The sequence below is a fragment of the Rissa tridactyla genome, chromosome 6, assembly GCF_028500815.1.
Source record: "Rissa tridactyla isolate bRisTri1 chromosome 6, bRisTri1.patW.cur.20221130, whole genome shotgun sequence".
Lineage (NCBI taxonomy): Eukaryota > Metazoa > Chordata > Aves > Charadriiformes > Laridae > Rissa > Rissa tridactyla.
In genome coordinates this window covers 52,400,433-52,428,223 of record NC_071471.1, presented here as the reverse complement: position 1 = coordinate 52,428,223, position 27,791 = coordinate 52,400,433, and the positions used below count along the sequence as shown (strand labels likewise).

Below are 27,791 nucleotides of genomic sequence, written 5' to 3'. Positions count from 1 at the left end.
TTTAATTGCAGGGTCATTTTAAGAGGGGATAAGCTCGTCTGTATCTGGTTTCCAATCAGCTCAGCCATCTAATGGTCAGGAGGAGAACATGGGCTTGGGCTGTCAGAATTCCCATCCCTGAGTTGCTACTGATTCATTACTTGCCTAGAGACAAGGATATGTTCTGCGCCTCGCTTTCCTGTTTCTAGTCTGAGAATTTTGATCTTTGCCTAATTCAAAGGTAGGGCATCATTTGTTGGAAACCCTTTTAGATCTCGGGTAGCAGGGTAGAAATGCTGAGTAAATTCCACTGGAGTCAGTGCTGAAACACTGATTGACACATGGGGCAGGATCTGAACTTATTGCTGCTATCTTGAAAAGTCATCTAACTGCATAGAAACAACAAAGTAAAAGCCATACAAGATAAGATGCTAGAGCTCAAGACTTCAGCGAAGAGAAATTCTCTGGCAAACCCTACATTGATGAAAGCACGGGAGTCACCAGGCTCTAACCAAGGTCTGTACTCAAACACAGCTACTGAATTTTAGGAGTCTTGCCTGAAGGGTGAAGGATCATAAGATCCCTTCTCCTTCACTGTGTCTGAAGCTAGTTTTTTCTTCCCTCCCTGCTGCTAATGCTTCCTCTGTACCTCTTCAAGTCCCATTGAGGATTTGGGACGGGGGGGAAGCTGGTGGAAACATAAGACAGGCAAGAAGGTCAAGAGGGGTAGGCCGCAAAAATCTCCAACCCCAGCAGGCTGCAATTATGGGTAATCAAGGCTGCTGCAAAGCTGCTGAGCTGTGCTGTGCTCTCAGTCTGCCCAGCATGGCAGCCACAGCCCTGTGCGCAATGGGAAAGGAAGCTGGTCCTTGCTCACATGCAGCCCCCTGCCCCTCATCTGCAAAAGTGATGGGCACTGATTTTTGGGGATCTAGTAGGCACATGAAGTCATTGTGGCAAAGCAGGTGGGAGCTGCGTGGTGGCTGAGCCAGGCACCCACCTCCCTCTGTCAGCTCCAACTGGCTCTGCTGCTAATGGGAGCCAAAATCCTTTGCCTGGAGCTGTGCTCCTCCCTGGTGGAGTCAGGGGCTTTGACAAAGAGCCTGGCTTGCCCTCGCTGTGCTCCCCAAGCTGGCAAGACAATACTCACCCGGAATGGTTTTGTGGCCTTCGCTCTTTTTTGTTCCTCCATCTGCTTCTTACACGAAAGGCAAGCTCGGGCTCTCGAAAGAGATCAGATAAACAAAAGCGGTCCTGGAACCAAGGCTCTGGACATTTTTGTTCTGCATTAACAAAAACCTGACACTGGCTGCAGCTGTGGCTGGTTAGGTTTATGCCTGCCTGAGGCAACAAAATTCAGATTTGACCTGAACTTCCCCAGAGACTGGGAATGTGCAGATCCAGGGCTTTGGTTACGGACTTGTCTATAAATAGCCTCTAGTGCTGATTTAGCATCTTTCATCAAACATGCTTCACGGTCTCAGGAGTGGCATTTACATGTGAACGTACACCAGCATACCCTATTTGGCTGCATGGAAGTCCGCAGCACGACTTTTACTGGCTTCAGCAGTCTGAGCCAGGAACTGAAAAAAAATGCCCTTTCCCCCTATCCTCCCATTCCTTAAGAAACCACAGGCAGAGCATGTTGCCCGTGCTGGAAGTTGTCTGATCTTTACTCTGTGATCGTGCTTTGCCGTTTGGGTTAGGACTCATCTCAAGCTTCATTGGTTTCTGCAGCAAAGTACCCCCCTCCCTGTACCTTGAGCACCCCCCTTTTCAAGAGAGGGCACACTGGAAGTTTCCTAGCCAGGTATTACTCTGATTTCTGATTGCAGCTCAGGAGAACTGTGAGACAATGAGATAAGATGAAAGAGCTCCCTGAAAGAATGGGAACATCCTGCTGAAAGGTTTTGCCTGAGACATAGATTGAGAAATGTTTCCTTTTAAGCTTTCAGAGATGCATGATTCTTGTGCATGGACAGACACTTCACTGAAGGTCCTTAGATAACCCCATTTGTATCTCTGCCACAAAGTTCGTTGAAGTGAGCTCTTCTCATATCACCCTGTCACTGCCATGTAGCAGCTGAGTTGCCCTTTGTCCATGCTGGTGTCCTCCTGCACCCTGCTGAGTCTCTGGGCCATGATCCTTGGGTGCAGAATGTTTCTTCATGATAGAAACAGGGGCCCTGCAGAAACGTCCTAGGTCTTGTCACCCAGAACACCCTGCATTGGAGGTATGCACTTTTCCCTCTGATGGCAGAGGGATATGGATTTAGAGCATGAGTCTTCGCAGAGGGCACAGTGGAACATAGCAGTCGGGTCTTATCCACATGTAATAAACACACGTGTTTGACACGGGTTACTAAATAGACTTTTTCCTTATTGATCCTGGCTCGCGCACTGTTAAGGTAAAATACTAAGTGCCCTCAAATGTTTTCTAGTCTCCATTTTTTCAGTACGTAGGAAGATGTTTTGTGCTGAAAACAGGAGTCCCAAGATTCTCCTTCATCATCAAAGGCATATTTAGCCAACCAAAACCAATGGGAAAATATGGCAAGCATATGTGGCAGCTCATCCTCTTCAAAAACACAAGTGTGGCTGCTTTGTGCCGCTCTTTCCTTGTGCATCAGGAATAGCTTAGCTAAAAGTGAACATGCCCGAATGTAGGGGTTAATTTTGGTCAGCTTTAGGAGTTTTTTCTATTACTTTCTGGATTCCTCATCCACCTGTGTAAGGTGTGTTGGGATCTCTGGTGCTAAGGGGATGCCAGAGCAGCGGTGGTGCTGTTGGGCCTGGTGCCAGTTGGGAAATGCTGTAACGTCCTCGGCAGACAGGTGCTTCAGAAGGTAGTTAATAACCCTTACAAGCCATCACCATCATGACGGTAGATTTGGGTCTGCCGTGGGTCACCAGGAGCCACGTGCTCCAGGAATGCACACAGCCTGTGTCTGAGACACCACGAGTGACAGCTCACGCACCAGAACAGTCACAGAGGCCCTGGTGGGGTCTGTCTCTTCCCAAGCCAGCAGGTACGGCCAGGTGCTACCGATGCCTTGCAGCGCTCATCCTTCTCTACGGGAAAACTGGGCAGGGAGAAACTGCAGCTCTCTGCAGGCTCTGGAGTTTCCCAGCTTTCTGTCTATTTTTTGCCAATACTAATGGCTTGCGTCGCTGAAGTGACTCACAGGTCAAAATCGGAAATAGCTCATTTCCCTCGCGGCCACGTGCAGCAGAAGGTCTGACTCTAACCCAGGCCAGCCGGACCCAGCACCACCCCTGGAAGAGTAGGTGGGATGTTCCCCAGGTGGCCTCAGACAGCAGCTCTACCATGGTCTCCTGGAAGGTGTATCTGGAGGGTGAATTTTCTGCATCACACATCAATACAATTCTTCTCCTTTTCTGGACTTATGCACAGCCACTGTTTGTCTGCTCCCTGGGAGCCCGAGCAGCAGCCTGCTGGTACCAAGAGGGGCTGTGAGGAGTTGACAGGGCGCCCCTGGGTTCACCAACTCTGCAGAGTTGGTTTTGCAGGGTGGCACAGCCAGGGTTAAGCCTTTCCTTCCCCCCTGTGATGCTACTGCAGGCGAATCAGGCTACGGCTGTTTCTCTGCCCTCCATTTTGTGCCTCAGTTTCCCTTGCTGGAAAAAGAGAGCTGTTTGAACTGTATAGCTTAGCACTCCTGGCCAGGAAGTTTCTGCAGCTGTAGCTATGGTGGCTCCTCTCAGGCTCAGCAGCCACCTGATTTCCTCTCTGGGTACCTTTGCAGCTCCCCCTGGGGCAGAGGGAAGAGGCGGGAGAGGCTCCCAGTGCTGGCCATGTGCATGACTCACGTCTGGCGTTTTTGGTAGTTCAGGAGAAGCCCCAACTCAACAGCAGGAAATAAGTGTAAAAATAGACCGTCAGTGTGTTTGCAGCCAAGCAAAGTGCATGACGTGTTTCTGACAGGATCGGGCCCCAGCAGCCCTTTCCCTAACCGGCTTTTGGAGAGCTGCACGCAGAGGATGAACTGTGGGGAAGCACTTGCCCCCACAAGTCCGCTGTTGCTCAGACAGGGGGCTGAGGGAAAATGCCAGCCACCAGAGCCTGTTGACTTGTTATTGTAGGGCTGCCTGAGAGCCCCAAGGCACTCTGTCACTGCCTGTCTTCCAGCACAAGGAATGGAGGTGATTGGAGCTGCTCTGGAGGCCACACTCTGAGCAGACCTATTCCGTGCCCCAGGGTGGAAAAGGGGCCATGAGAAATTGCAGTTTCACTGGACCCCTGTCACCCTGGCTGAGCGTCCCTTTGAGAAGTGCGGCTGGAGTCCCAGCGAGGGTCCTGGCTGCCCCACACTTCCCCTGCCACTCCGCTGTGTGGTGAATCCCCCCCTGCCCCATGGAGGGGCCTGGCAGCACCCTCAGCATTTCCCCCTCCTCGCGGTGGGAATCCTGACCCTCCGGTGCGCACAGCAAGGAACGAGTTAACGCGCGTTTGTCCTGTGAGGGCTGACACAGCCTTTCCCAGCATGGATGTTGTGACACCCAAATCGATGCCAGCCAGGAGATGCTCCTCGGCAGGGCTTTCACCTGCGGAAGGGAGGCCACCGCACGCGGGCGTGAGGCCATTATGGCACCGAGTGGCCATTTGGGCTGCAGCCCCCTGGCAGCGCTCAGTGCCCTGGCAGGGGCAGTGCGGGGCTCTGCGGGGCTGGGGAGGGGGACATCGGCGCGGTGGCCGCGGAAGCAGGCCTGGCCAGACTGCCGCTGGAGGGCAGGACTCGACAGCCTATTTCCCGCAGCGGAGCAGCCCGCTCGGACTTCTCCAGAGCACAGTGGGAAATCGGCATTGCTTTAAAACAGCACCAAAAAAAAAAAAAAAATCTGTTTCAAGCTGGTTTTGCTGTGGAAACCCTGCTTAAACCAGCAGTTCCAGCTCCAGCAACAGCCTCTTCTACCACCCACAAAGTGGACGTGCTCTCAAGGTGCTCTCCCTTCATCTGTCCTGCCAAGGAGCAATTCCCTGGCTGTGAAACCTGTGGACCACATCACTGCCATTCCCTCTCTGGTCCTCCTTGTCTCCACAACAACCAGCATCTGTCTGAGCTGCCATGAGCATGAGGTCCATGTGCTCAGCTGGGACATGCACAGTTACTGAGCAAGGAACAACTTGCTGCTGGCAGTATGGGCTCACCCCGGTAGGTCAGGTTGCTTTTGTCCATAGCATTGCTCACCTGCAATCTCAGAAGGGAGTTTATGCAGATGCTTATCTACGTGATTGTCCTGCTTCATGTGGACACACGCACGTACGCTTACATCAGGACAGAGAACTGCCTTTTGATACAATTGGAAATTGGAAATGGGAATTATAAAAGTCCCCTGGGCCAAGAGTTTTCATTTGTTTTGCAGTTGCCATCAGCTTGTGATGCAATGCAGTACTTTCCCTGCTCATATAGGAACTGCCCAAGTCTATGCTGAGATTCCCAGTAGCTCAAAGGAACAGAACCGGACATGGCTGACCTAGCAAAAGTAAGCCTCCAGACATCACACTGCTTCTGCAGCAATGTGATGCTTTCACTAAAGCCCAGCGTTGGAGACGATGACTGTCTTCGAAGCCAACAGCATGTTTCGTTATGTATTTTGCACCAAACTAGATCTACGGAGTTAAAAATGGTCTGATGGCTTAGGGTTCCCACTGACGTTTAGTTCTTGGACCTGGAAGGGTTCAGCATTTCTAGACCATCCAATAGCAGAACTGCAGATAGGTTACTGCGGCCTGGTAGTCCCGCTGCTCCGTGCTCTCTGCTTCCACTGCAGGCTGACCCATGAAGGATGCTTGGGGCAGGCCTTGGTGCTGCCACCTTTCCTCCTTCCAGCACTCATAGACCTCTGCCACAACCAGTCCCTCCTCAGCTCCTTCCATGGAGCTCATTCCAGGCTCTTTGCCTCACCTTCCTGAGAGCCGCTCCTTCCTTGGCCGTGTGCCAGCCTCTCGCAGCCTCCGTGCAGAGCCAAGCTGGTAACGCCGCAGCACGCAGCAGCCTGCGCTGTGTTTTCTACACTGCGCTTCTCATACCGGCACACTCACTAGTCAGGTGCGACCTGGTTGCTGTATCGCTATCAAAGAGACACAGATCAACCCTCAAACAGGTGTCATGTAAAATCCTCCAGGCGGGCAATCCCTGATTATCTGTCCTCTTCTGTTCTTGCACCTAACTGAGCCGATGACAACGATTCCATGTCTGAAATGTTCAGCCCTCGTTTAGCACCTTTGTGACAAAAATTGGTGCTGAAAATAACACACAGTTTGGGACACAAGGTAGTCTGTTAAGGCATGAACGGATACTTTGTGTCATTCTGCCATTGAGATACTGTGGTGCTGAGTCTGGCTCTGGGGAGAGCTTGTTTTGATTTCTTGGTCTCTCCATGACCCTGAACACATCCTCTCTGGTTTGACCCAGTGGACTCTAATCACCTCAGTATCACAGAGAGACCGGTTTTAGATCACCCACCCATATCTGGCAGAGCTCTCCAAGAAAACACTTGAATACTTGGAAGGTTTTCAACTAACACAGCTAGACCACAGCCCTCAGCTTAAGGAGAGCTGGCTGTTTTAGCAGCACTGTTGCTAATTTTAGTGCCTTTGGTTCAAAATTCTCCTCTCTCATAAGATTATTTGCCCTGTTTTCTGTTCTTGTTACTACAAAAAACCATTTGTAAAATATGTTGGTTTCTCTTAGAAACAGCCATTGTGTAAGCACACAAGAGAATGCAAACCCAAACAATTCCTCCACACACATTCCCAGTAGCTGTGAATTCTCCAATGGCTGCTGGAAGCTGGCATCCAGGTGAGGGGCAGGATGTGTAAGTGCCCACATTGCTGTGAGGTCTGGCTCAGTGATCTGTCTATACCTCGAATGCCAAATTGTCACAGGCAGGCCCACTTACCAAAGCCTCGCTCCTGCCCATGGGTGCAAGTGAGTGCTCATGGAAAGTGCCCCCCGGTGGTCTGCTTAGGTGAGGAAGTTCACAGGTACTTGAGCAGGGACTAAACGCCATGTCCCTGGGAGAGGAAAGCAATACTTCATGTCTCTCTGCCTCTCTTTTCCTCTGTCAAGATTTTGAGACACAGATGCCTTTGCGATGTCCACCGAGACATCTGAATGTATGCAAATAGAGGTCTGGGTATCAATCACAGTGTCATCAGTGTAATTAGCATGGCCATACTGACGTCAGTAGTGCCACTGCAATTCTGCATCAGTGGGAGGGGGACCAAAGTCAAGCAAAAGGCCACGGGTCTGGCTCAGCACTCGCTGCAATCACTGCAAGAGCTGCCACCAGTTTCACAGGTGACAGAGGTACACAGAGAAACATCTGCACCCTGTGGAGAAGTTCTTCCTGGTGCATTGGTATTTTGATGGTAATGTCATGATAATAAAGTACCCTAATAGCCTGTAAGCTCTTTAAACCAGGGATTGCTCTTTGGCTCCCGACTTCTTCAGGCTCAGCAGGGCCACGGTCTGAAATGCAGTGTTATAGGCCCTTGTTACCAGAGCCCAGACACAGTACTACTGAGCAGCGCTCCAGACTGTGCCTCTGAGCAGTTACAAGCCACCATTCCTAGCCCAGCCAAACTGGTAGCATCTCATGGAGCCTACTCCAGGATGTTCTCTTCAGTGTAGCCAGCTCTAGGCTGAAATACGGCCACTTCAAAGCTCAAGGCAAATCTAGCTGTAGAGAAGGATGTGAAAAAGAACACTACATGCAGTCAAAATGAGATACATAAGCAGACAAAGCGTCAATGCCAAAGCTGGATATTCCCTGAAGCACTTGTATTACCTCTGATTTTACCAGGGAATCAGAAGTGACACCATGTTCTCTTGTTTTTTAACCTTAACCTCCCTCAGCACAGATCCTTCCACAATGCTTGAACCCTGTGTGGATCTCGAGGCATCCGGATGAAACTGCTTTTGGGGCAGTACTGCATGATCAGCATCAGGGTGAGCCTGTGACAGAGGCTGCTGGCTCAATTCCTGCTGCAAAGTGAAGCAAGTCAGCAGGGGCTACAAAGGATGGCATCAGGTGGTGGCTGCTGGTCCCAGCCTACCCCAGCCCTCAGCAGGATTTCTGAAGAGTTATTATTGTCTCCCGTCCCTAACCAAAGGATTCTCTCTCCTCTGTGAGCTAGATACCATGTGATTTGTGGCTCTTGGACATATAATGATATTGGTAGATACCTGGTCTGATCAAAAAGGCTGGACACCTACGTTGTACGCCATGCTAGCAGTGTAATAAACCTCCTATTTTTCTACCCCTTAGAAAAAGTAATTTATGTCTCCATCACTACTAATAAGTGTGTAAAAGCTGGAGAAAAGCATATCTTATCTAGAAAGGCTGTCTGACATGCCAATCAATGCAAACAGTAAAGGGTATGTTGCTGCCTTGCTACAAACAGTTGGACTTCAGACACATCCAGGGATTCTTTCTCTTCTCCCTTAGGCTCCTCCGTGTAAGTCTGTCTCCGTTGCAGGGTTGTTTGAAACAGCAGGACTGTCTTCACTTGTGTACAACAGACACCTGTACCTATTTCATCAAGGGCTACACAAAAAATTATCCCTGTAGAGCTAGGTGAGGAGGCGCACAAAGTACTTCACACACAAGCATCCAGAGGCTTTCTGAATGCTGCATCCCTCCCGCTGCTGGCATTTGAAGTCCTGACATCTCTCATGTCCCCGTCAGACCCAAGTGAGCCGCCTTTGCCCACTTTGATTCAGGGGCTGCTTTCTCTGTTGGCCTTTGGGGTTAAACGAGAGCAGCAATTGCCTGCTTTGTGTGGGGAATGGTTGTTAGGGCGACAGGGAGGAATTCCTTGGCACCAGCACTCGGGAAAGAAAGGAATGAGCAGAAAAATGCTCAGGCAGAGTCGGCCAGAAGCAGAGCAGGGCCAGAGCAAGCCGAGGGGACGTGCTCTGCTGTGTTTGTGTTCCTGCCTCACCCTGGCCCTCCCACCAGCAGCAGAGGGGCCCTGGGCAGCAAAGGTGCTCTGCAAAGGCAAAGTCAACACACCCCTCACTAACCTGTGCAAACCTCTGGGCAAAGTCCCCTGCAGCACGGCCCCGCTGTCCCCACGGACCCCAGGGCTCGACCCCCTGAGCTACGAAGGGGCCGAGGGGAATCAAGCCCTGAGTTTTTACTCTATTGCTGCTTCTGTGATTGAACACCCCCCACAATATATAGCCGTAGATTTTTCCTTGCGATACTTGGCACAAAGGTGCTTGTGGTAATAAAAGAAACTTGGAAAATTAAGCTGTGATAGTGATTTTCAAATGGAAATAATACTATTTTGGGGTCATTTTCACTGTGAAAGATGGTTCAAAGGCACAAGAGGAAAGGGCAGGGTAAGCACTGGGCTGCCTGGTATGTGAGTACAACTTCTTTCGGCTTTAGTGACTTTATTTTTGCATTACAGATGCTCTCCTTGCTCAGAACTGCTGCCTTCCCCATCTGCTCGTTTTCCCCAGCTCACACCTCTTTCATAAACAGACAATAACTGTTTGGATTGGCTTGCTGGCAAATTTGCACAGCTCTCCCTTATAATGATCAGATTTCAGGTGACGGTGAGCTGATTAATAGATGTAAGGGCATTTGGTCTTAAAAATCGTGAGGGGATTCAGCTGCTCCTATCCATTTAATTAGTAATAAACAGGAAGCAAAGAAAAGAACAAAAAAAGTGTTGGGGAGCAGTAGAAGGTAGTATTTTGTCTCTGGGCTTGTTTTTGTAGTGGCTTAAAATCTGCAAGATGAAACTAGTGTAGTTTGCGCAGTGAGAGGGTGTAAGCCTGTCTGCAAACACAGCTGGGACAAGAGACTGGTGTAAGTCACTGGAAGGTAGGGCAAAGTGTTGATAATAATGGGTATAGAGATAAAAGAAGCAAAGGGGTTATGTTTAGATCTGGAAAGCATAGTACTGCGGGAGTCTGGTGACCAACGTATAAAAGAAAATTCTGCAGTTTGGTGAACTGTCTCCTCGTAAGAGCTACGGTTGTACATGGTATGATCTCCAGACCGGATTGGAGAAATTTATTAATCTTTTAGCCTTGTAACAGAATGCCTCTGTCCTGTTCAGTCTGAGGGATGAGCTCTGATTTCCTCAAATACAAGTAGTTATACGATTCATCAGATTATCGTTCTGCATAAAAGTATCTCTGTGTGTTTGGTCCGTTGTTTCCACAACGATTGCATTTGATTTCCAAGTTTCTGGCTGAAAAAAACAAACAAATACAAACTTTGGGACGCAATTCCCAGCGGGCTGTACTGTTCTTGTTAGGCTTGAAAAAGTCCTAGTAGAGGAGGAAGCCATGGAGGAAGTGAAACTGCTGAGCAGTTGAGAACCTGGTTTCCATAAGCTTTCATATTCCAAAGCAGTCGGCTCCTGGCCTGACGCATTCCAGGCACAGGGACAGACTTTAGAAACCTGCAGATGGAAGTGGGCTGCCTCTGCACCCTAGAGACTTTAGTCACCCTCAATCTAAATTAGAGTATCTTTTAGACTGCTCTTATTTGACCTAAAACAGAGCAGTCGGAGCTTAAAGGGTGGTGAAAGCTTCTTGAACCAGTGCCAGTAATGCACTGTTCTAAGCCTATCAGCACCTTTACCTCGTGCCTTAAATATTTTTGGGGTTTGAAAAAGGTTGAGCAAATTCCTGCTTGTGATTTCGTTTACAACTTACTTACTTAACTGGTTGAGTATGTAGCGACAGTGGAGCTGCCCCTGATGATTCAACCTTGGAAAGTCCCAAGGGCAGAGTCAAGAAAAGCGAAGTACCCTGGTAGCTTCTTCATTTTCTCTAGCTGAAAATAGATTTGGACCAAAAGGCTTAAAAACCCACATACCAAACTTGGTCATGGTGCATGTCATCTTCTGCTGGAGGTTTCTGCCCACTCTTGCTGGCTGATGACTGTGCCGGGCATATTGGGGACTCTCTGAAAGCCTAGAGGAGGCCCCTGGATGAGGCTTGAGAAAGGTTCACTGTGGAGACACTTTACGAATGTCTGTACCCACAGCACGATTGACCCACTGCCCAGGTAACCATCTCACAGACAGCTGAGAGATGACTGTATTCTGTGGGGTACCACAGTACCCTACAGTACAAGCAAACAAGATCCATGTCTGAGTCAAATTCTGACCACCTTAATGTGATGTTTGGCAGAATTTCTATTGACAGTCTTGTTAGTGGATTGGAGTTCACTTTCTGAAGAGGAGTGTTATCTGAGGTGCAAAAATGGCCTTGGGGTGTGTGTGCACGTGTGAGACAGTGAGGCTTGGGAGAACCCGTGCATCATCTTCTGCCCCTCGTCTGAAGCTTTGCTTGTTCCTGAGGGTAATCACTGAGGTGATTATATGTGATGTTGTGCCTTCCATAGCTTGTGCTGTAAAAGGTGTGTGTGTCTCTGGCACAGTGTAGTAAAGTGCATGAACCACGGATAAGCTCACTCACATACACAGCACGTCTGTTAAGGGAGGGACAAGAAGTGGAGTGAAGATGAATCTGTTGATGTTTAAAGCTTCTCAGTTTAACAGCACCTACGCAAGCAAAAGGGATATTGGACTGTAGTCTCTGCCTCCTGCTCCACTGGCCTGCGAGTGCCAACTGCTCTGGTCCGTACTGAGACTGTGCAGCACTGCCCTGAGCCCTGCTGCAGGGTTCAGGTTCTACAGACCTTTCCTAGCTCATCCATATTGATTTCTCAAAGTCTGGCCAGTGTCCCTCTGCATTAAAATCCCCTGTTGTGTCCCTTCACAGCCTTTTTAGTTCGTGCTGGCAAGAATGACCACTTGGGCTTTTTCCCATTTTCTGCCTGGTTTGGTCTCTGCTCCCCTCCGTGACCTACAGCTGTTTGCTGTGACTCTGATTTTCTGCCTAGAATGGCTTCTTTGTCCTTGGGTTCCTCAAGAAAGCTGACCTCCGTGGCAAGCTGACCCAATTAAATCCCAACACAGGGAAAAGGCACATGTAACCAGCCAGGCACAGCCTTCGGATCCAGCTAAAGCAAATCCACCCTGCTTTTGAATCCACCTTATCCCCAGGAGGAGGGGGTATGGAGGGACCACCCATGAGGTCTCCTTGCTGTGTGCTGTTGATGAACCTGCCTCTCAAACATGGCTAGAAACCAAGCCAGCGGCAGACCCTGGTGACATGATTATTATGCCAAGGGCAATGCCTCCTCCTTCACAGCTTGCCCTTGCCGTATGATGGATGTGTTTGAGGCAGGAGCAGCTGGCACAGCTCATTCTCTCAGGAATAGCCAGGGCAGCTTCCCAGGCCATCGGGGACCCTGCTGGGTTAAGTGAAATAACAGTGTGTGGAAAGGAAATAAGAGAAGCCCATAGTTTGGTGTTTAACCAGTGTCCCATGTGGGTCTGTAAATGTGAGAGGCGACAGAGCTCCTATATAACAAGGGTTAAGATATAGCTGGTAGGAAAGTTTCCATCAGGGCAGCTTTCCATTTAAAATAAATAAATAAATGCTGGCACGAGTGGATTCTGACAAAAGTCTAGACAGGAAAATATTGCTACAACCATAAGATATTTTAGCTGATTTCACAGAAACATTTCTCCAAATGAAACCGTTAAGATCAGTTCATCTCTTTTTAAAACAAACACAAAAAGGGGAAAAAAAAAAAACCCAAACCTAAAAAACACTTTACACTCCACTCCTCAGCCTTAATACGCCACAGCAGCTAGTGCAAGCCCTGTGACAGCTTTGCTGGGGTTGGCATTACTGAAATTGTTAGCCTTAAATATGCTGGTCCTATGGTAGCCTGGAGATGCTTCTTGACTCATGCCATGCAAGTCTAGGTATGGGATGGGGCAGGGGCAACCTCCCAAGTCTCTCTAGCGTCTGCTGCTTTATTGGGTTTTACTGTAAGATATAGGACATTTATGATGTGGGGTGTGGCTGTGTTTGTTGGGGTTTTGTTTGTTGTTTTGGTTTTTTTTTTTTAAATTAGTTTTTTTGAAGGAAGGGAAGTAGAGGAGTGTTTGTTAAGTTCCTAGAGTCCTGTTTTGCTGTTTTCCAGATTGGTAGAGATAGAGGGAGTCCGTAATAATGAGTGAGTGGCTGATTCTGTTGTAGCAGAACTCGCCGAGTCTTAGTGGAGAAATTACCTGGTTGTAATTTACATTTTGTGTTGGTGCCAGAGGCCAAAATGTTAGCAGGGAAGGGTGTGTGTGGGGAGGAGGAGTGGAAAAATTACAATGAGCTTTAGTCAATGGGGTTGAATGTAGGGCTCCTCACAAAGGAAGCCTGGTTTATTAAGCAATTTAATCTCTCCCTGTGAGATCTTGTGTGAAAAACAGGTTGAGCCATGTCTGAAGGCGTTTCCCCGCGGAATTTGTAGATAAGGGTGGTTTATACCTGCGTGTTCCCAGCACAGAGTGGCCAGTTACGTTCTGCAGCTTCCAGAGGGAATAACCCTCCTGAGGAGTACAGTTATTCCAATTTTCTTGTGGTAAGTTTTTTGAAAATAATTTTTCTTTCTTTCTTTTCTCCCCCTACCCCCTTCATATCTCAGTTTCTTGAACTGTGAGGTGTGATATGTGTGGTTTTCTTCTCCAACAGACCCAGGTATCACTACTGAGACGGCAATGGCATGGTGGAGGGCCTGGGTAAGTAGATGAAATACTGAAGTAAAACACCTCGACTTATTAAGTTGCATCAGGCTCTGTGTGGGTATTAAATGTTTCCCTTTAAAAATCAGCCAGACCTATTTACTGATTTTTCTGACTGTAAAATTAGCTTCCAGCACTTCCAAAACCTTAGTTAAGGAAGGTGTTAAGATGACAGCTGGCTTTAAGAGGAAGAGCAGGCTCTCCCTGGCCCTTCAGTTGGGAGTGGGGCAGGGGTTGTTTGTGTGCCTTTGTGCGTGGGGAGACAGTACTGGGGAGCAGCAAAGTAACACAGCTGAGGTCTGCGTTAGGTCTGAAAGCTGCAGGCTTTTCATCTGCTCCCTTCTCTTCTCTTCTGGGCACTGGCCTGTCCCTGGTTTGGTCCCCAGTTGCGCTGGCAGGCTGTTGTCACAGAGGCAGATGTGGTCAAGCCGCAGTGTCTCTTTCCTTGGTGGGTTTTTACTATTGCAACGACAATGTGGACTTGGATACTCTGTCTGTCTGCTAGGAGCCAGAAATGCTGTGTATGTTCTCTTTTAAACTCTTGTGGCTTTGGGGGGAATGCGGCAGGATGGGGGGATGCTCGTGGGGTGTGCTGAGGCAGCCTCCGGAGTACGGGTCGGGTCAGGCAGGAGGCAGCTCTAGTGATGTGCGTAGCTCTGTTGCCATCACTGGCAGCTCTCCCAGTAGCCTATGTGGATGGCCACATTTATCCCCAGATTTTATCCCCAGATACCAATAAGCCTAGAAGAGACCTGCTGGAGACATGTGATGGAGGAATACTGTCAGAGAAGTCTTCTTTCCTGGCCCAGTCCCCTGCCCATCACCACTGCTGGTAGTGCACCCGGCTTTCTCTTGGCTGCTTTTGTGTTGCCTTTGGAAAGATTTCTGTCCCCCCTTTGCCTTGTTGTGAAGAAGGCTTCATGTTTCAGCAGTCCATGCAAGGGGTGAGCTGAGCAGGGGGCCTCACAGGGGTCTCTGCTGCCTTGTGCCAGCAAAGGTGCCCTGGAAGTGTAGGAGAGCTGCCTCGCAGTGTATATTACCTCAGGTGCAATACATCATCAAGGAGTGAGAAACCACTTTGCATGGACATGACCATTTTTCAGGTTCTCATTTGCAGTTCTGCAACAGCAAGGTGGCAACTGGAGAAATAAAACACGTTGGTGGCTGGGGAAGATCAAGCTAATTCCTACTTTCCTTCAGATAGGAAACTTTTCCTGATCTCAAAATGTATCATGATTTTTTTTTTTCCCCAGAAAGATTAAAATTGTAATCTTCCTTTCTGCTGGTCTCCCTCTGCTTCCCTATTCCCTTTTGGAAGTTTAGCACAGTAAAACAGACTTTTTCTAAAGCTTGGAGTAAAGCTCTGACTTTAATTTTTCCCTTTCTGCTGATCTGTTCAACACAACCCTCCCAAGCTGGTAATCTTTTGAAAAATTAGAGTGAGAAAAGGAGAAGGAGAAAAACCCTTGAAAGCTCAGCGATCTCTTGCCTGTTGGTGTTGTAGGGGGTGGAGGCATGGAGAGGGCAAAGGAAGGATGGTAGAAAATTGTTTTGGTTTTCCAAGCCCTTCATTATAAAATAGAGTTCAAAAGCAAACAGTATGAAAAAATGTGAAACTTTTTCAGAAACATTCTGCTGGGAAAAAAATGAAACAAAAAACAAGTAACCCCACGTGTCCACAAATTCCAGCTTTTCAATAAGCTACCGTTTAGGTTTGGACATATTTTGGTAGGAAAACTTTTAATTCCCTTCCCCTGCATTTTACAGGTAAAACTTTTCAGAGCCTCAGCTGTAAGGTACACTGATTCCATTGCTTTCGTGCCAATTATTCATCTTCACATGAGTGTTACACAGATGACTCAAGTAGTTTCAGTTGGGTAATTGTAGGATCAATTCATGTGGAGAAACAAGATCAAACTGAGCAGGGTTACTCTGGAAACTTGTTGTGATTGTACCTGTGCTGGAACAATTAAATATATGGATAATAACACGTATGCATGAGTCATGAGAGCGCTGCTTGAGCCAGGATAGGCTGTAAATGTTTATTGGAATTAGTATCCAAAAAAGACTATTGTTTAAGTTGTTTCCGCTGCCTCCAAATGAAAGCTCGGCTTTGCACTCCCTCTTTCTCTGAGTCACCAGGCACAGGTCCAAAGCATTTCTTTCACATGAGACCTTCTATGCAGCTAGAGAGGATTGTCCATCTTTTTCAGAGCAAAATCAGATGGTTGAGTGTAACCTGCTTTCCAGAGCAGTTGTGGCAGTGCTGGCTGACTTCACGGAGGAGCAGAAATGGAGCACTTGCAATGGTCCTCCTGGCTCAGCCAAACCTCCTGTTCCAGACTGATGACGAACCTTTGGGGGTGGCAATGCTTTAATCTGTCATTGCATTTTCTGCAGTGACACTTCACCATGGCCTAAAATTTGCTGCTCAGTAGTCATTGGGACTCAAAGCTGCATCTAGTGAGAAGTTTCCAGTTGACACTACTGTCCTCTCTGCAGCTGCTCTCTCTGCTGCGAGCAGGCTGTGGTAGCACAAGAATCTGTCTCTGTGCTGGCTGTAAAGCAAACTTCTGCAAACTGAAGACCTCTTCCAGATCTTCCTGACTGGTGAACACACTGCCTCTCTTGATACCCATCATTGCCTCTTGCTTGCTTGTCACTGCTCTCAGAGCTTGGCTGGCAAAGGGGCCAGCATGCAAACACGTGCCAGCTGTATCTACCGGTAAAAGAGTCAAGAAGGACACCTGAGCTAGTTTGCCCAGAGCCAGCCTGAGCATCTGTGCAGCACAGTGTGGGTATGCTTCAGCTGTGGCACTAGGCTAGACCTGGCATTTGTTGACAGGCACTCCTGAGCACCAGCCATTCATCTTCCAGCCTCTCATTAAAAACAGGAATGAAGGTCCTGAAGGGAATTTCCACAAGCTTTTCTACTTGGCAAAGATCACTTGAAGGCTTTTTCTCTGGGGAGGACTTGGATGACACTCTAGAAGAGGGGTAGGGTCCTCTTTTGCACAGGAGGTAAGAGCAGAAGGGATTTCCACCATAACAGGAGGCTACTGGGTGGCACTTGGTGGTCCATGTCATGCGAGTCAGATGGGACAACAATAGTGATTCCTTCTGATCCGTAAGCTCTGATTTGAAGGTGCTTTTTATCTGATTCTGAGGCTACCCCTGTTGAAAAATCCATCAAGTCATACTGATATCATTAGTTCAATATTAACCATATCCCTGCAAGTAAATTTATGAGAATATAGTAGTTTCCTGGGGCAACTTAAATCTCTCTGCTGCTAAGGAAATTCTATCCGTTATTGGAATAAAGTGGCGATAACTCTCTATGACTAACCACTCATGTACTCACCTGTTGATAGGACCTTATTGTTAGAGATGCGTCAATATATTCAAGCCAGTCCCTTGACTAACAGCTTTTGTTAGACTCAGGCTCTTAAGCCTGTGTTCTGATTGATGGCCCCACTACCTTGTGGTGACTGGAATAAGTCTCAGCATGTCTTTCTGCCCTGAGATTCGAGCACTGGCAGTGCCTTAGGCATCTGTCTGGAGGATTCCTGTGCAGTTGGCCCTTGGTTCAGGGGAGAATGTCAAACCTGCACTTCTCCAGGTGGATCTCTTCCTTTGAGGTAGTCTCTTGGCCCAAATCCTTCCAGCAGAAATATTTGAAATCAGCCGTGCACAAGTGAAGCAGCAGCAGGAGAATGAATCTGCTACCTAGAAAAAAGGTCTGTGAGAGCACGACTATTCCATGAAATCAAAAAACTGCGGGTAAAATCTACCCTGCACCAAACCACCAAGAAATGCAGTTCCTAATAGCAGTATAATATGATAGCATACATGTTATGAAGTACTGTATTTAACAGGTGAATAAGAAAGTCTTAGCCCACTCGGCTTTTTCTACCGGCCTGCCTGCAGCTAATGACTGTTGCAGCCATGCTTTGCGCTTCATGTCTCTGCCAGGAGCTGAAGGCTGGTAGAGGCAGTTGGAGGCAGGAAACTTGTCTTCTCTTCAGAGCTCTGCTGAGACACTTTGAACCAACCCCTCCACTCTGTGCCTTCCCCATGTGTAGGCAATGAATAATACTAATTTACTTTCCAAAATACTTTTTCTTCAGCTGATGAAAAGCAGTGGTGAGAAGTCCCCTATTTTTCTTCTTGTTTCAGAGTGAAGCAGAGGGCAAGCCCATGACAGGTGCTTTAAACTTTGACCCCACACCTGATGCTCAGACTCTGTACAAGGCCATGAAAGGGCTTGGTGAGTTGACTCCAACCACATGTGTAAATTCTATGTTCTGCTTATAATTGGCAAGTTAAAAGCCATTCCTTAAGAGAATGGCAGCCAGAGATACCATTTTTTTACGTGGAAAATTAAAAATTAAAGTTTCCTCAATACATACTTGAACTTCTACATTATGAAGGCAATGAACTAGGGAAGGTTGTCTGAATACTTGAATTGGGATTTTGGACTAGTCTTAACTTACTCTGTGCACTGTGTTTATGGCTAATTGTTGCTCTCCACAGGGACTGATGAACAGGCTATAATTGATGTCCTAACCAAGAGGAGCAATATGCAGCGTCAACAGATTGCCAAATCCTTCAAAGGACAGTTTGGAAAGGTTCTTCCAAAACAAAGCCGTATTCAGTCACTGTTTCACTGCGTGCAGGATGTAGTAAATGGGCGTACAGTTCATCCTGCAAGCAGGGTGTAAACAATACGCAGGTCTTCTGCAAATAAGTAGATTAATATTAGTTTATAAGCCCTGGAGTGAATGTGTGAAATTTTTTTATTGGAAAAACTGGCTTTCCCCCAAAGACTGTAATTTCTTTTGTAAATTGCATTTTGACTAGAAATATTTTTTTTAAAATCTATTTTAACTTAAAGTGTAACGTATTGCTTTCAAAGCTATAACAAAACTTGATACCTTTCTAAGTGGCATTTTGAGTAAAATATTGGTTTGGTTTGGGGCCATTTCAAATGCCGAAGAAAGTTCAACTTAGACTTATTTAATTACAGTTGTTTGGAAAATCTGAAAATGAAAACAAACTGCGGCTATTGACAACCATGTTTTCCTGTGGCTATCTCTCTGTCTTTGATAAAATCTTACTTTTATTGGGAAAACTCTTCCACCAGCCGTACTCTGGAGCTAGTTGTCTGAGAGTCACAGTTAAAGAGGGGCAGAAGGAAGGAAATGTATTGGGAAAGAGCAATATAGGATCTTGGGTCAGCGTAGAAACAGGAGTCTCCAATGACCCTTGCTGGAAGGGGGACTGCCATGCAAGGGGAAGCTAATGGGTGGGGGGCAAGTATGGGACAATGAATAGAGTGCTTGCAACCCACTAAAACAGGGTGAGTCGTACCCTAAAAACCTGCATTATAGTAAAAGGAAAGTTTGAAGTCTATCTTCAGACTGTGTGCCTGATTCTGCAAAAGCCCTGGATGCATGTTCATATGCAAGCTTTGGGAATTGACTGTGTGAAGCTCCATCCCTTGCTCAACTCAAGGCCTTCAGCTGCCTGGTTCTGCTCACTGAGTAAATGAGGGCGGAGGGAGATTTTCGTCTTCCCTACTCTGCTGCAGAAATAATTACTACCAGGGAGAAGCTTGAGTAATGGGACAACAGAGAAAGTGGAAGAACCTACACAAATCCCGTTTTGGAGTTAGGTGCCTCTTGCAGTCCCAGGACCTTTCCTAATAAACCATCAACACAATACTGTCATTCAGCTTCATTGCTGTAGGCCATGGGGGTGGAAAGACCACTAGGCAGTAAAGACGTCCTCTGAGGCTTTCTATGTAACTGTGTGATGCATGTTCAACAGGATCTGATTGAAAGCCTGAAGTCTGAACTGAGTGGCAACTTTGAGAGGCTCATTGTAGCTCTCATGTACTCCCCATTCAAGTATGATGCCAAGGAGCTCCACGATGCCATGAAGGTAAGCAAATTGCATGCTGATACTTAAGTAGCGGCACGGATCCAGTGTTCGTTTCATTCCTAATGAAATAGTTAATTGTGCTATTAAAGCATATCTGGGGGGAAATGCTGCTTTTCTTAGGGGTGTATGAGAGTCTCTATACAAACATGTCGTGTAGAGCCTTGGGAAGGCAACAGCAAAACTAAACTCAGCTTTGGCAAGGAATGAACATCCATAGATGACGGTTTTCAGTTAATCATCTCTTTGCTGGTTTCTGCGGTGTCCCTTATGAATGGAGCTCAATGACACAAAGCTATTGCCCTGGTTCCCAACCTGAGACAAGAAACCTTTAAGAAATCAAGGAGTGATGGTGCCAGGGTCAGCCTGGCATCGGCTGAGATTCTACCTATTGATACAGTATCTTTTCAAGTTTCGGATGCAGAGAGGTCTATCAAAATGAACTGACTAGGCAAGCGTTGGTCAACCCATATCATAGAATCGTATCCCTCTAACACCTTCTGTCGTCAAAGATTCAGATCCAGAAATGCATTGCAGAAGCGAATCAGGTACCTCAGTAAAACAAACCGTGTTCAAACCAAAGGTGCTTTATGCCTCCAGCTTTCATCCTGACAGTTTCTCACAGCTCAGCATACAGCCTAACGCTTTATTGCCATCTGACTCCTCCCTTAACCATACTGCTCTAGCAATAAATTACACTTCATGACTAGATACCTTTCCCCACCTTTATCTCTCCACTATGTTTTCTATTAAAGGGTATAGGAACAAGTGAAGATGTTATCATAGAGATCCTGGCATCCCGGACAAAAGCGCAGATTAAAGAGATAATCAAGGCATACAAAGAAGGTGAAGTACCTGGGGCTCTAATTGTGTGGTCAGAGCAATGTGTGACTGCCTGATTGCGCAGCAGGAATGGTGTTACCAACTAGCACTGGCAGCAGGAAAATGGGATTTTTAAAAGCAAGAAGGTGCGACCTAACTCTCCTTTCAGCCTGGCAAAGAGAACATGGCTATGCAGACAGAATTTGAAAATCCCTTTCTAACTCTCCATCCAGCTAGAGGAAAAAGTCAGCAAATCACAAATTTGGTTCAGCTTGGCCACACCAGCTATTGTCAGAATGCAAACAAAACTATAGCTGTGCACTTGGCTTTTTCTCCCCTTTAAATACACTCTAGATGGGAATTTATCAAAAACGTATTTGTAACAATTTGGTGTCTCTTTGGTCCCCTAAACTTTATCTCTAACATTAGCTCTGTGTTTATGCCTTGGACGTCAGTGGAGCTAGTGACTCCATTGGATGCAAATGCCTGACCTGGGTATCACTGGGGGTGTGAGCTGACCTGTTTGGTTTCTTTCCCTAGCGACCTTTTTGACTAGTGTCAGGCTATTGTGTGTCCTCTAGGTGACTGGTAATATCCTGAATATATCACCCAAATAACAAATCCTTCCCTTGTCCTTCTCTTTTCCTTGGGTAGAGTACGGTTCTGATCTGGAAGAAGACATAAAATCGGAAACAAGTGGCTACTTGGAACAGATTCTGGTTTGCCTTCTTCAGGTAATGCTAGAGAAGAGAAATGAGGGTATAATGATCTTCGCATTTTTCCCTTCTTTTTTGGTGAAGGCATGCAATACAAGAGGCAATACAGTCATGATCTCCAGATAAACTGCAGAGACAAACATGTCACTTGGACTGGATCTATGTTTCAGCTTCAATGTGACTGAGGCAGGAAAACCCCCTCCCTTAGCAGCAGTAAGACAGCTGGGAACTTACACTCAGCTCCGCTGCAGGGAGACACCTCCCTTTTACATATGTGTAAAGCCATCGCACTCTACAACATTCTTAGAAAACAGTGCCCCTCCACTATGATTTCCCACTCTTCCAATGTCTGTGCCTTCAATGCTGAGTGTGTTTGAATACATTTATCCTATCAAATTTTCAAAATTTTCCTGCCCAGCAGCAGAATAACTTAGTGATTTTTTTGGCTGTGCTTCATGTGACTGATTTTGGTGCCTTTCAGTGAAGGAGTTAGCCCTCGTGCTGTCTGAAACATTACTGCTTGACTCCGCAGAAAATGATAGCTGATTATCATCAGTCTTTGCCCAGAATGTACGCTGTGATCCTTAAATATGGAAGAATCTTCATGAGACAAAATGGCTACCTTTCTTTTTCTTCTCACAGGGTGAGAGGGACAATGCCACTCTCTACGTGGACACAGCGCTGGCTCACCAGGATGCAGAGGTACTCTCAAATGCCTGTGATCAGTCGTATGCCTGCATCCCACCTCTCTTGAACTTCAGTGAGCAGCAGAGCTCTGGTCAGCAGAGGACTGGATCCCCAATAGTCTGGGGAGGAGTGGTCTTCAAGCAGGAGCAACTTGGGGTTCTTCAATTTTGTCTCCACTGCTAAGCCTTGCAGTTCCAAGGAGGAGTAAAAGCTCCAAAAAAGCTGGGCTCAGCTGCTTTTGACACGTGAAAGATTATGAGTATGGTGGGGTGGGACACCAAAGAACAGAGAAGAAACCTCAAGAGTGTTGTTGGCTGCTCCAGCTGCTGCAGGAGGGCTGGAAAGGGTGGAGGTAGTGGCTGCTCCAATTTGACTGGAAGACATGGTCAAGGGTTTTCATAATCAACCATTCTGGGAGAGCCTAATTCACACAGTGTTTTAGGTTACTTCAAACCCCTTTACCCTAGCACTGCCTTAAGCCAAACTCTGTTCCTTTACCAGCTGCACACACAGAACGCCTCTCTAACAATTATGTGTTAAATTGCAGACTCTCTATGCTGCTGGGGAGAAGATACGTGGCACTGACGAGATGCAGTTCATCACCATCTTGTGCACAAGGAGTGCCATACACTTGCTGAAAGGTATGGAGCAGAGTCCATATTCCCAAGCCTCTGAAATGAGTCAACACTCTTGCCAAAAAGAAGAGGCAGCGCTACAGCTGGGAAAGATGGGCGGTTAGAAATAGGTACTTCAGTCTGTCTCCTAATCCTTTGTCATCCAGCAATCAAAAGCTGCCAGCAGCTTTCATGAAAATCTATGAAGGCTTAGTGCTGCCAAAAAATCAAGCGGCTTATCTAGGAGTCCTTATACATTGGTGATGGCTGGGTGTTATAGCTGTTCTTATGAACTGAAGGAGACAGAGTTGCCTTCTAACCAGGCAGGAGCGTGCAGTGGACAGACCTATGACTCCTTTGACATGGGTTCTTCTGGGAACCGAAAAATCAACAAAACGTAGCTGGTTATTCACTGCTGGAGAACCATGGGGTGCACCCTGCCTGTCTGCCCCAGGTTCTTCTGAGGGCATCAGAAGCTTCTGAGAGGAAGACGCTAACCCAGATCCAGCTAAGGGAAACCCTGGGCTTCCTGCTGCCCTGTGCAGCAGAGGCCTGGCTTGTCACCTCAAGACTTCCGAGGCAGTCCGATGCTTTGACTAACAGATCTTGTTATGTCAGCTGAATCTAAGCATATCAAGTACCGTGTAAATCAGCTGCGCCTAAACTGGTAAATTTAGCTGGTGATAAATTAGGTATGCCTGAGTTTTTTCAAGCCGGTGTCTTCCCAGGCTGTTTTCTAGGCCCTGGAGGCCAGCTCCCCCTTGTGGTTCAAATTTAATCTCCCAGTGTCACTTAGAAAACAAGTGGTCTCGTCTTTGGCTGTGTCTGCCCTTAAGAACTGAATTTCAACTAGTTGTTGTCAGGACGAAAGCAATCTTTGGGACCTACTGTATCACCGTGTAAGTAATTTCCTCTGTGCTACAGCTGCCTGTAATTGTTTATCTTTAAAACATGACTGCAATTGTTGCAGTTAATTTGTTTGTTTTTAATGTGGGGAGTAGGCCTGAGTTGAGAAGGCTGCATCCGTCTATTCTGTGGCATTGCCTTTCCCCAAAGTATCTGAGTGTTAATGTTTAGGTATCTGATCTTCAGTGCCGAGCAAACTTCATTAAGACATCCAGTCCCTCACACAGGAGTTTTTCTTCTTTGTTAGTCTGAAAGCTAGGAATCAAATTGAGATCTGTAATTCTGAACCCCAGAGTACCCAGAGTGTATAAGGTGAACAACAACTCTGTTCCTGAGATTTTGTTAATGTGGGAGTTCAAATATCTTGGAATCTGCACTTGTGTTTTGCTCATCTTTTCTGAGTTGTTTTTTTAAAAAAATGCGGTTGAAATAGTAAGTTTTCCCAAACTTTTGCCATCGTTTTAAAGTCCAAGTACCATGCACAGCATAGTCCTATACTTAATTTTATTTTGTTTTGGCTCCTGAAGCTAGTGACATCAACAAACACAAGACCGAATGATGGACCTGTGCTTAAGCTTCTGTTGTCTGCTTCTTTTCTGTGTTTAAAGACAGCAATGAAGGGTCAGATTTCCAAATGAATATGAGGTGACTGAACTTGCAGGGAGTTAAGACCTGTGGATGGGTTGGGTTTTTGCGAATGTTGCCGTCCATTTTCGTAGCTGATTTCTGGGCTTGACTAAAGCCTCCTGAAGTTGGTGCAAATGTGGCCATTGCTTTAGCAGGATCTGTGTTTTTGTCCGAGCCATACCTGTAAATATTGTGCACAAAATGACTGAGCAGTTGCTTGGCAAAAAATTGAAGGTTTTTTGTGTTTCAAACAGTGTTTGAAGAATACGAGAAACTGGCTGGTAAGAGCATAGAAGACTCTATCAAGAGTGAAACTAATGGTTCACTTGAGGATGCCATGCTGGCTATTGGTAAGAGTGGCTACGTTTCCCTTTCTTTTGTCTGACTCTGATGCCTTTTCTCCTGCAGCAGCTGACTGTTATGGGATGGATCTACTTTATAAGGGTATCTAGTAGGTAGTAAGGGGTACTTCTTAGGTGGGATAAACTCGGAGAATCCCAGGGGCACACTGAATTAACGGAAAGCATGTTGAATCTCTGCTACCTGCTGCGCTGGACTGGAATTACCGTTGATTCTCACTGAGCCTTTTTGTATGCCTAGTGAAATGCACCAGGAACATTCGTTGCTACTTTGCAGAGAGGCTGTACGACGCTTTGAAGGTAAGACTCTTCATTGTAACATACTTGTTTTCAGACTGGACTTAGCTTGTAACCTGGCTTCCACCAATTCAAAATAGAAGAGACAAAGTTTTGGTGAAATCCAGTAAGTTTAGTGCCATTGCTGCAAGTAATATCAGAATCCCTTCAGACACCTTGGGTAGAGGAGTACCCTTTAAGCCTGAGATACCAAGGGAGTCAGGCTTTTCTGACTTAGGAGTCTGCAAGGAGCCTAGTCCCACCTTCTGGAACATGGACAAAACTTCTGGAAGATGCTTTTCTAGGAGGCTGATCATGGTAGAATTTTGCCCATAATGTTAACTTAACGGACTGAACCACAATATTTTCTTTTAAGGAAGTAGTTCTCCCCATGGCAGTATAAATGAAAGAGTTCCAACCGGGGACATGTAAGGCATCTGCAGATTGTGCCCCTGTAACTCTCAACTGATACGTAAAAAATGTCAGCTCACCCAACTTTGTGGAAAGCTGAGATGAGTGATTATTTTTGTTACCCGTGTGATCTTAATTTTCCTATGAGTGATTAAACAATATTGGTTGAAGCCAAGTGTTGTATGGGTGGTGCTGCAGAAGGACAATATGTATTCAGTGCCCACTTCCAACTCTGGAGCATGTCTGCTTTTGCATTTGACATGTACAAAGACTTATAGCACACTTCCATGGTGGGCTTGTGGTATTGACAGTGGCCCCTGGCAGGGGGGGGTGGGGATTGGGCTTCTAGAAGGAGAAGCAGATGTGCTGCAGAACATGTGCCAAGCGATGTTTGAAAGCTGACTCCTCCCGTCCTGGACCAGTTTGCAATGGCTTATCCCTTGAACACCAACTAACACCACAGACTGATATATCTGTTATTGCAGGGGGCTGGCACCCGTGATGGGACTCTTATTAGGGTGATCGTTTCTCGAAGTGAAGTTGACTTAAATCTTATAAAGGTTGAATTCAAGCGTATTGCAGGAAAGTCTCTCTCCAGTATGATTCTGGTAAGCAACATGTTCACATGATGGTTCTTAGCCATCACATCTGTACGTTCCTAACCTGTCCAGCACTGTGGGATGCTTCCATGGTTGTTTTCAGTAATGTAATTCTGCTAAGATCATAGCTCTTCTTCATTAGGCCTATTAACAATCATCTCCTTGGGAGACACACATGCCTGAAAGGTGAGTCAGATCGTATGCTCTGTAAGTGACTTGGGCAGAGCCAAACCTGAGGAGAGACTGCTCCAGGTTTTTCATGGACCAGACTCTGTATCAGTGCACTTCATGATCTCCTAGATGAATCTAGATTCATTTAATCCTGCCTGTTACACCTTTCCCACACAGCTGTGCTGTTTTCTCCTCTCTCTCTCTCGTCCTTAACTATGTCAAGCCAGTGCCGTATAAGTCAAAACAGTGCTGTTGGTGTTTTGGTGGTTTTGGTTTGTCTTTGTTTTTTTGTTGTGTGGTTTGGTTTTTTTTTTGTTTTTTTTTTAAACTGACTTATCCCAGGCGAAGGCCTGGTCTATACTGTGGTAAGATATGCTTTGACAAGGTTCCCTTTCTAAACCTATTGTAGCTTCTGAGGTCTGAGTCTCAGCTCTGAGTGAATGACCCTCCCCTGTTAGGGCTGAAATGCTGGGTTTTACCATTTGTCCTAAGGACTCCAGGACATTCCTCTCCCCCGGTGCAAATGGCACAGAAGCCCTATCCTCAGCAGTCCCCATGGGAAGTCTGGTTCTGTAATGAAGGCCTTTTCTTCTAATTTGTACTGTCAGTGTCTGTCATGTTGATTAATGATCAGTCTTCAAGGGTCTGCACGGAATATTCATTCCTTCTGAGAACTGGAACTGGCTTTACACCTGTCGTCACCAAACCTTCAAAGGGAGCAAATTTTTTAGCTAGTGATATTCTCTGTAGTGCTTCTCTAGATCAAAATGACCATATTTGTGGCTTTTAAAAAAATAACATATGTCAGGGCTAACTATATTGCCCTCTCTTTTCCTGTAGAAGAGAGAATGCTACACAAATACCAGGGACATAAAATCTGAACACAACAAGCTTGGTTGCTCTCGTTCATGCTGACTTTGTCTGTGCCGCTCTGTGGGATGGAGCCATGATCAATTGCTCACCTGCATTCCAAAGAAAAGAATTGGACTTGATACATGTTATTTCAGGTGGCAGCTACAAGCCTCATTTCTCCATTCGCTTTTGATGGTGTGTCAGCTGGCAGTAACTCTGCTGAAGCCTCGCTTGCTCTTTCCAAAGTCCTTTTCCTGTGTGGACATACCCCACAGACTGACAAAGTCATCACTCAGAGCGTGCAGAGGAACTCACCTTTTTTTTTTCTTTGTTTTTTTTTTTTCCCTCCTGTCAGGATGACACCAGTGGCGATTACAAGACAGCCTTACTGAATCTCTGTGGCAGTGACTGACAAAATCTAGGAGGAAGATGCTGAAATGGATACAGAGGGAAAATTAACAGTGAACAAGAGTCTGAAATTGTATCCGTAGAAAATCTTTCTATTGATCCAAGGGGGGAGAAAAAGAAGATTAAATTAATGGTGAAGGTTTCCAAAGTTCTCTGAACGACGTGGATGCTCGTTACGCATTAAAAGCTATTCACTTCCCTAACAGTTTTTCAAAGACAAGTGGGAATGTTTCTTTTTTTGTTTCGTTTTGTTCTATGCGATTTCTCTTCTCTTTTAACACACTGTGAAGGGCAGCACTTAGACATAAAATTAAAGGCTATTTTGAGCCATTGAGCCCTCTGTAGGTGTTTCACAAGTGTGAACAACCCTACAAAGCTTGGGCTGTCCTGAAGCCTTGCTAACTTCACTAGGACAAGCGGGTACAGCACTGACCATTTGATGCTAGCGGTGGGGGGGTGGGGGATGGTCTGGAAGGAGTCCCAGATATTAATGTGGCTTTAGGGCATGGGTCAGAATGGAGAACTCAGTCCGGGGGGAGGCTGGTTTAGCAGCCTTATCTGCATAACTTCAGTGGGGGCTCCCCAAGGAGCAGGGAATGGCAGAGCCAAACTGGCTGTAAGCATGTGAAAGTTGAAAGCTGTGTGCTTGATTTCCTTCTTGCTTGTGTTGAGTGTCTGCAGGGGGAGACCGGCAGGTTCAGGGAGTGGCATCTATGTCAAGAGTGTGGGGAAATAACTGGGACAGATTATTTGGTTTTGGTGAATATAGGATATCC

General features: G+C 46.6%; 1 protein-coding gene across 2 annotated transcripts; it reads left to right on the top strand.

The window, feature by feature from the left end:
- Nucleotides 1–12,718: 12,718 nt before the first annotated feature.
- Nucleotides 12,719–27,222, top strand: LOC128911269 (annexin A8-like protein 1). Of its 2 annotated transcripts, XM_054205853.1 has the most exons (14): nucleotides 12,719–12,814; nucleotides 13,357–13,467; nucleotides 13,578–13,624; nucleotides 17,804–17,894; nucleotides 18,161–18,255; nucleotides 19,457–19,570; nucleotides 20,323–20,413; nucleotides 21,044–21,123; nucleotides 21,748–21,807; nucleotides 22,340–22,433; nucleotides 24,194–24,289; nucleotides 24,540–24,598; nucleotides 25,471–25,593; nucleotides 26,963–27,222. In XM_054205853.1, exons 3-14 carry the CDS (start codon nucleotides 13,604–13,606, stop codon nucleotides 27,017–27,019), a joined length of 981 nt encoding a protein of 326 aa, XP_054061828.1. In that variant the 5' UTR covers nucleotides 12,719–12,814; nucleotides 13,357–13,467; nucleotides 13,578–13,603; the 3' UTR covers nucleotides 27,020–27,222. The 2 variants fall into 2 exon arrangements, with proteins under 2 accessions (XP_054061828.1, XP_054061827.1); XM_054205852.1 differs by lacking the exon at nucleotides 12,719–12,814 and having other exon boundaries at nucleotides 13,227–13,467.
- The last annotated feature ends 569 nt before the right edge of the window (nucleotides 27,223–27,791 follow it).

What these genes read in the sequence shown, in the direction of transcription:
- LOC128911269 (XM_054205853.1), top strand. Translation starts at nt 13,604, where the DNA reads ATGGCATGGTGGAGGGCCTGG. An exon ending in TGGCATGGTGGAGGGCCTGG is followed by an intron (nt 13,625 to 17,803) that starts GTAAGTAGATGA and finishes TTCTTGTTTCAG; the next exon opens with AGTGAAGCAGAGGGCAAGCC. An exon ending in CAAGGCCATGAAAGGGCTTG is followed by an intron (nt 17,895 to 18,160) that starts GTGAGTTGACTC and finishes TGCTCTCCACAG; the next exon opens with GGACTGATGAACAGGCTATA.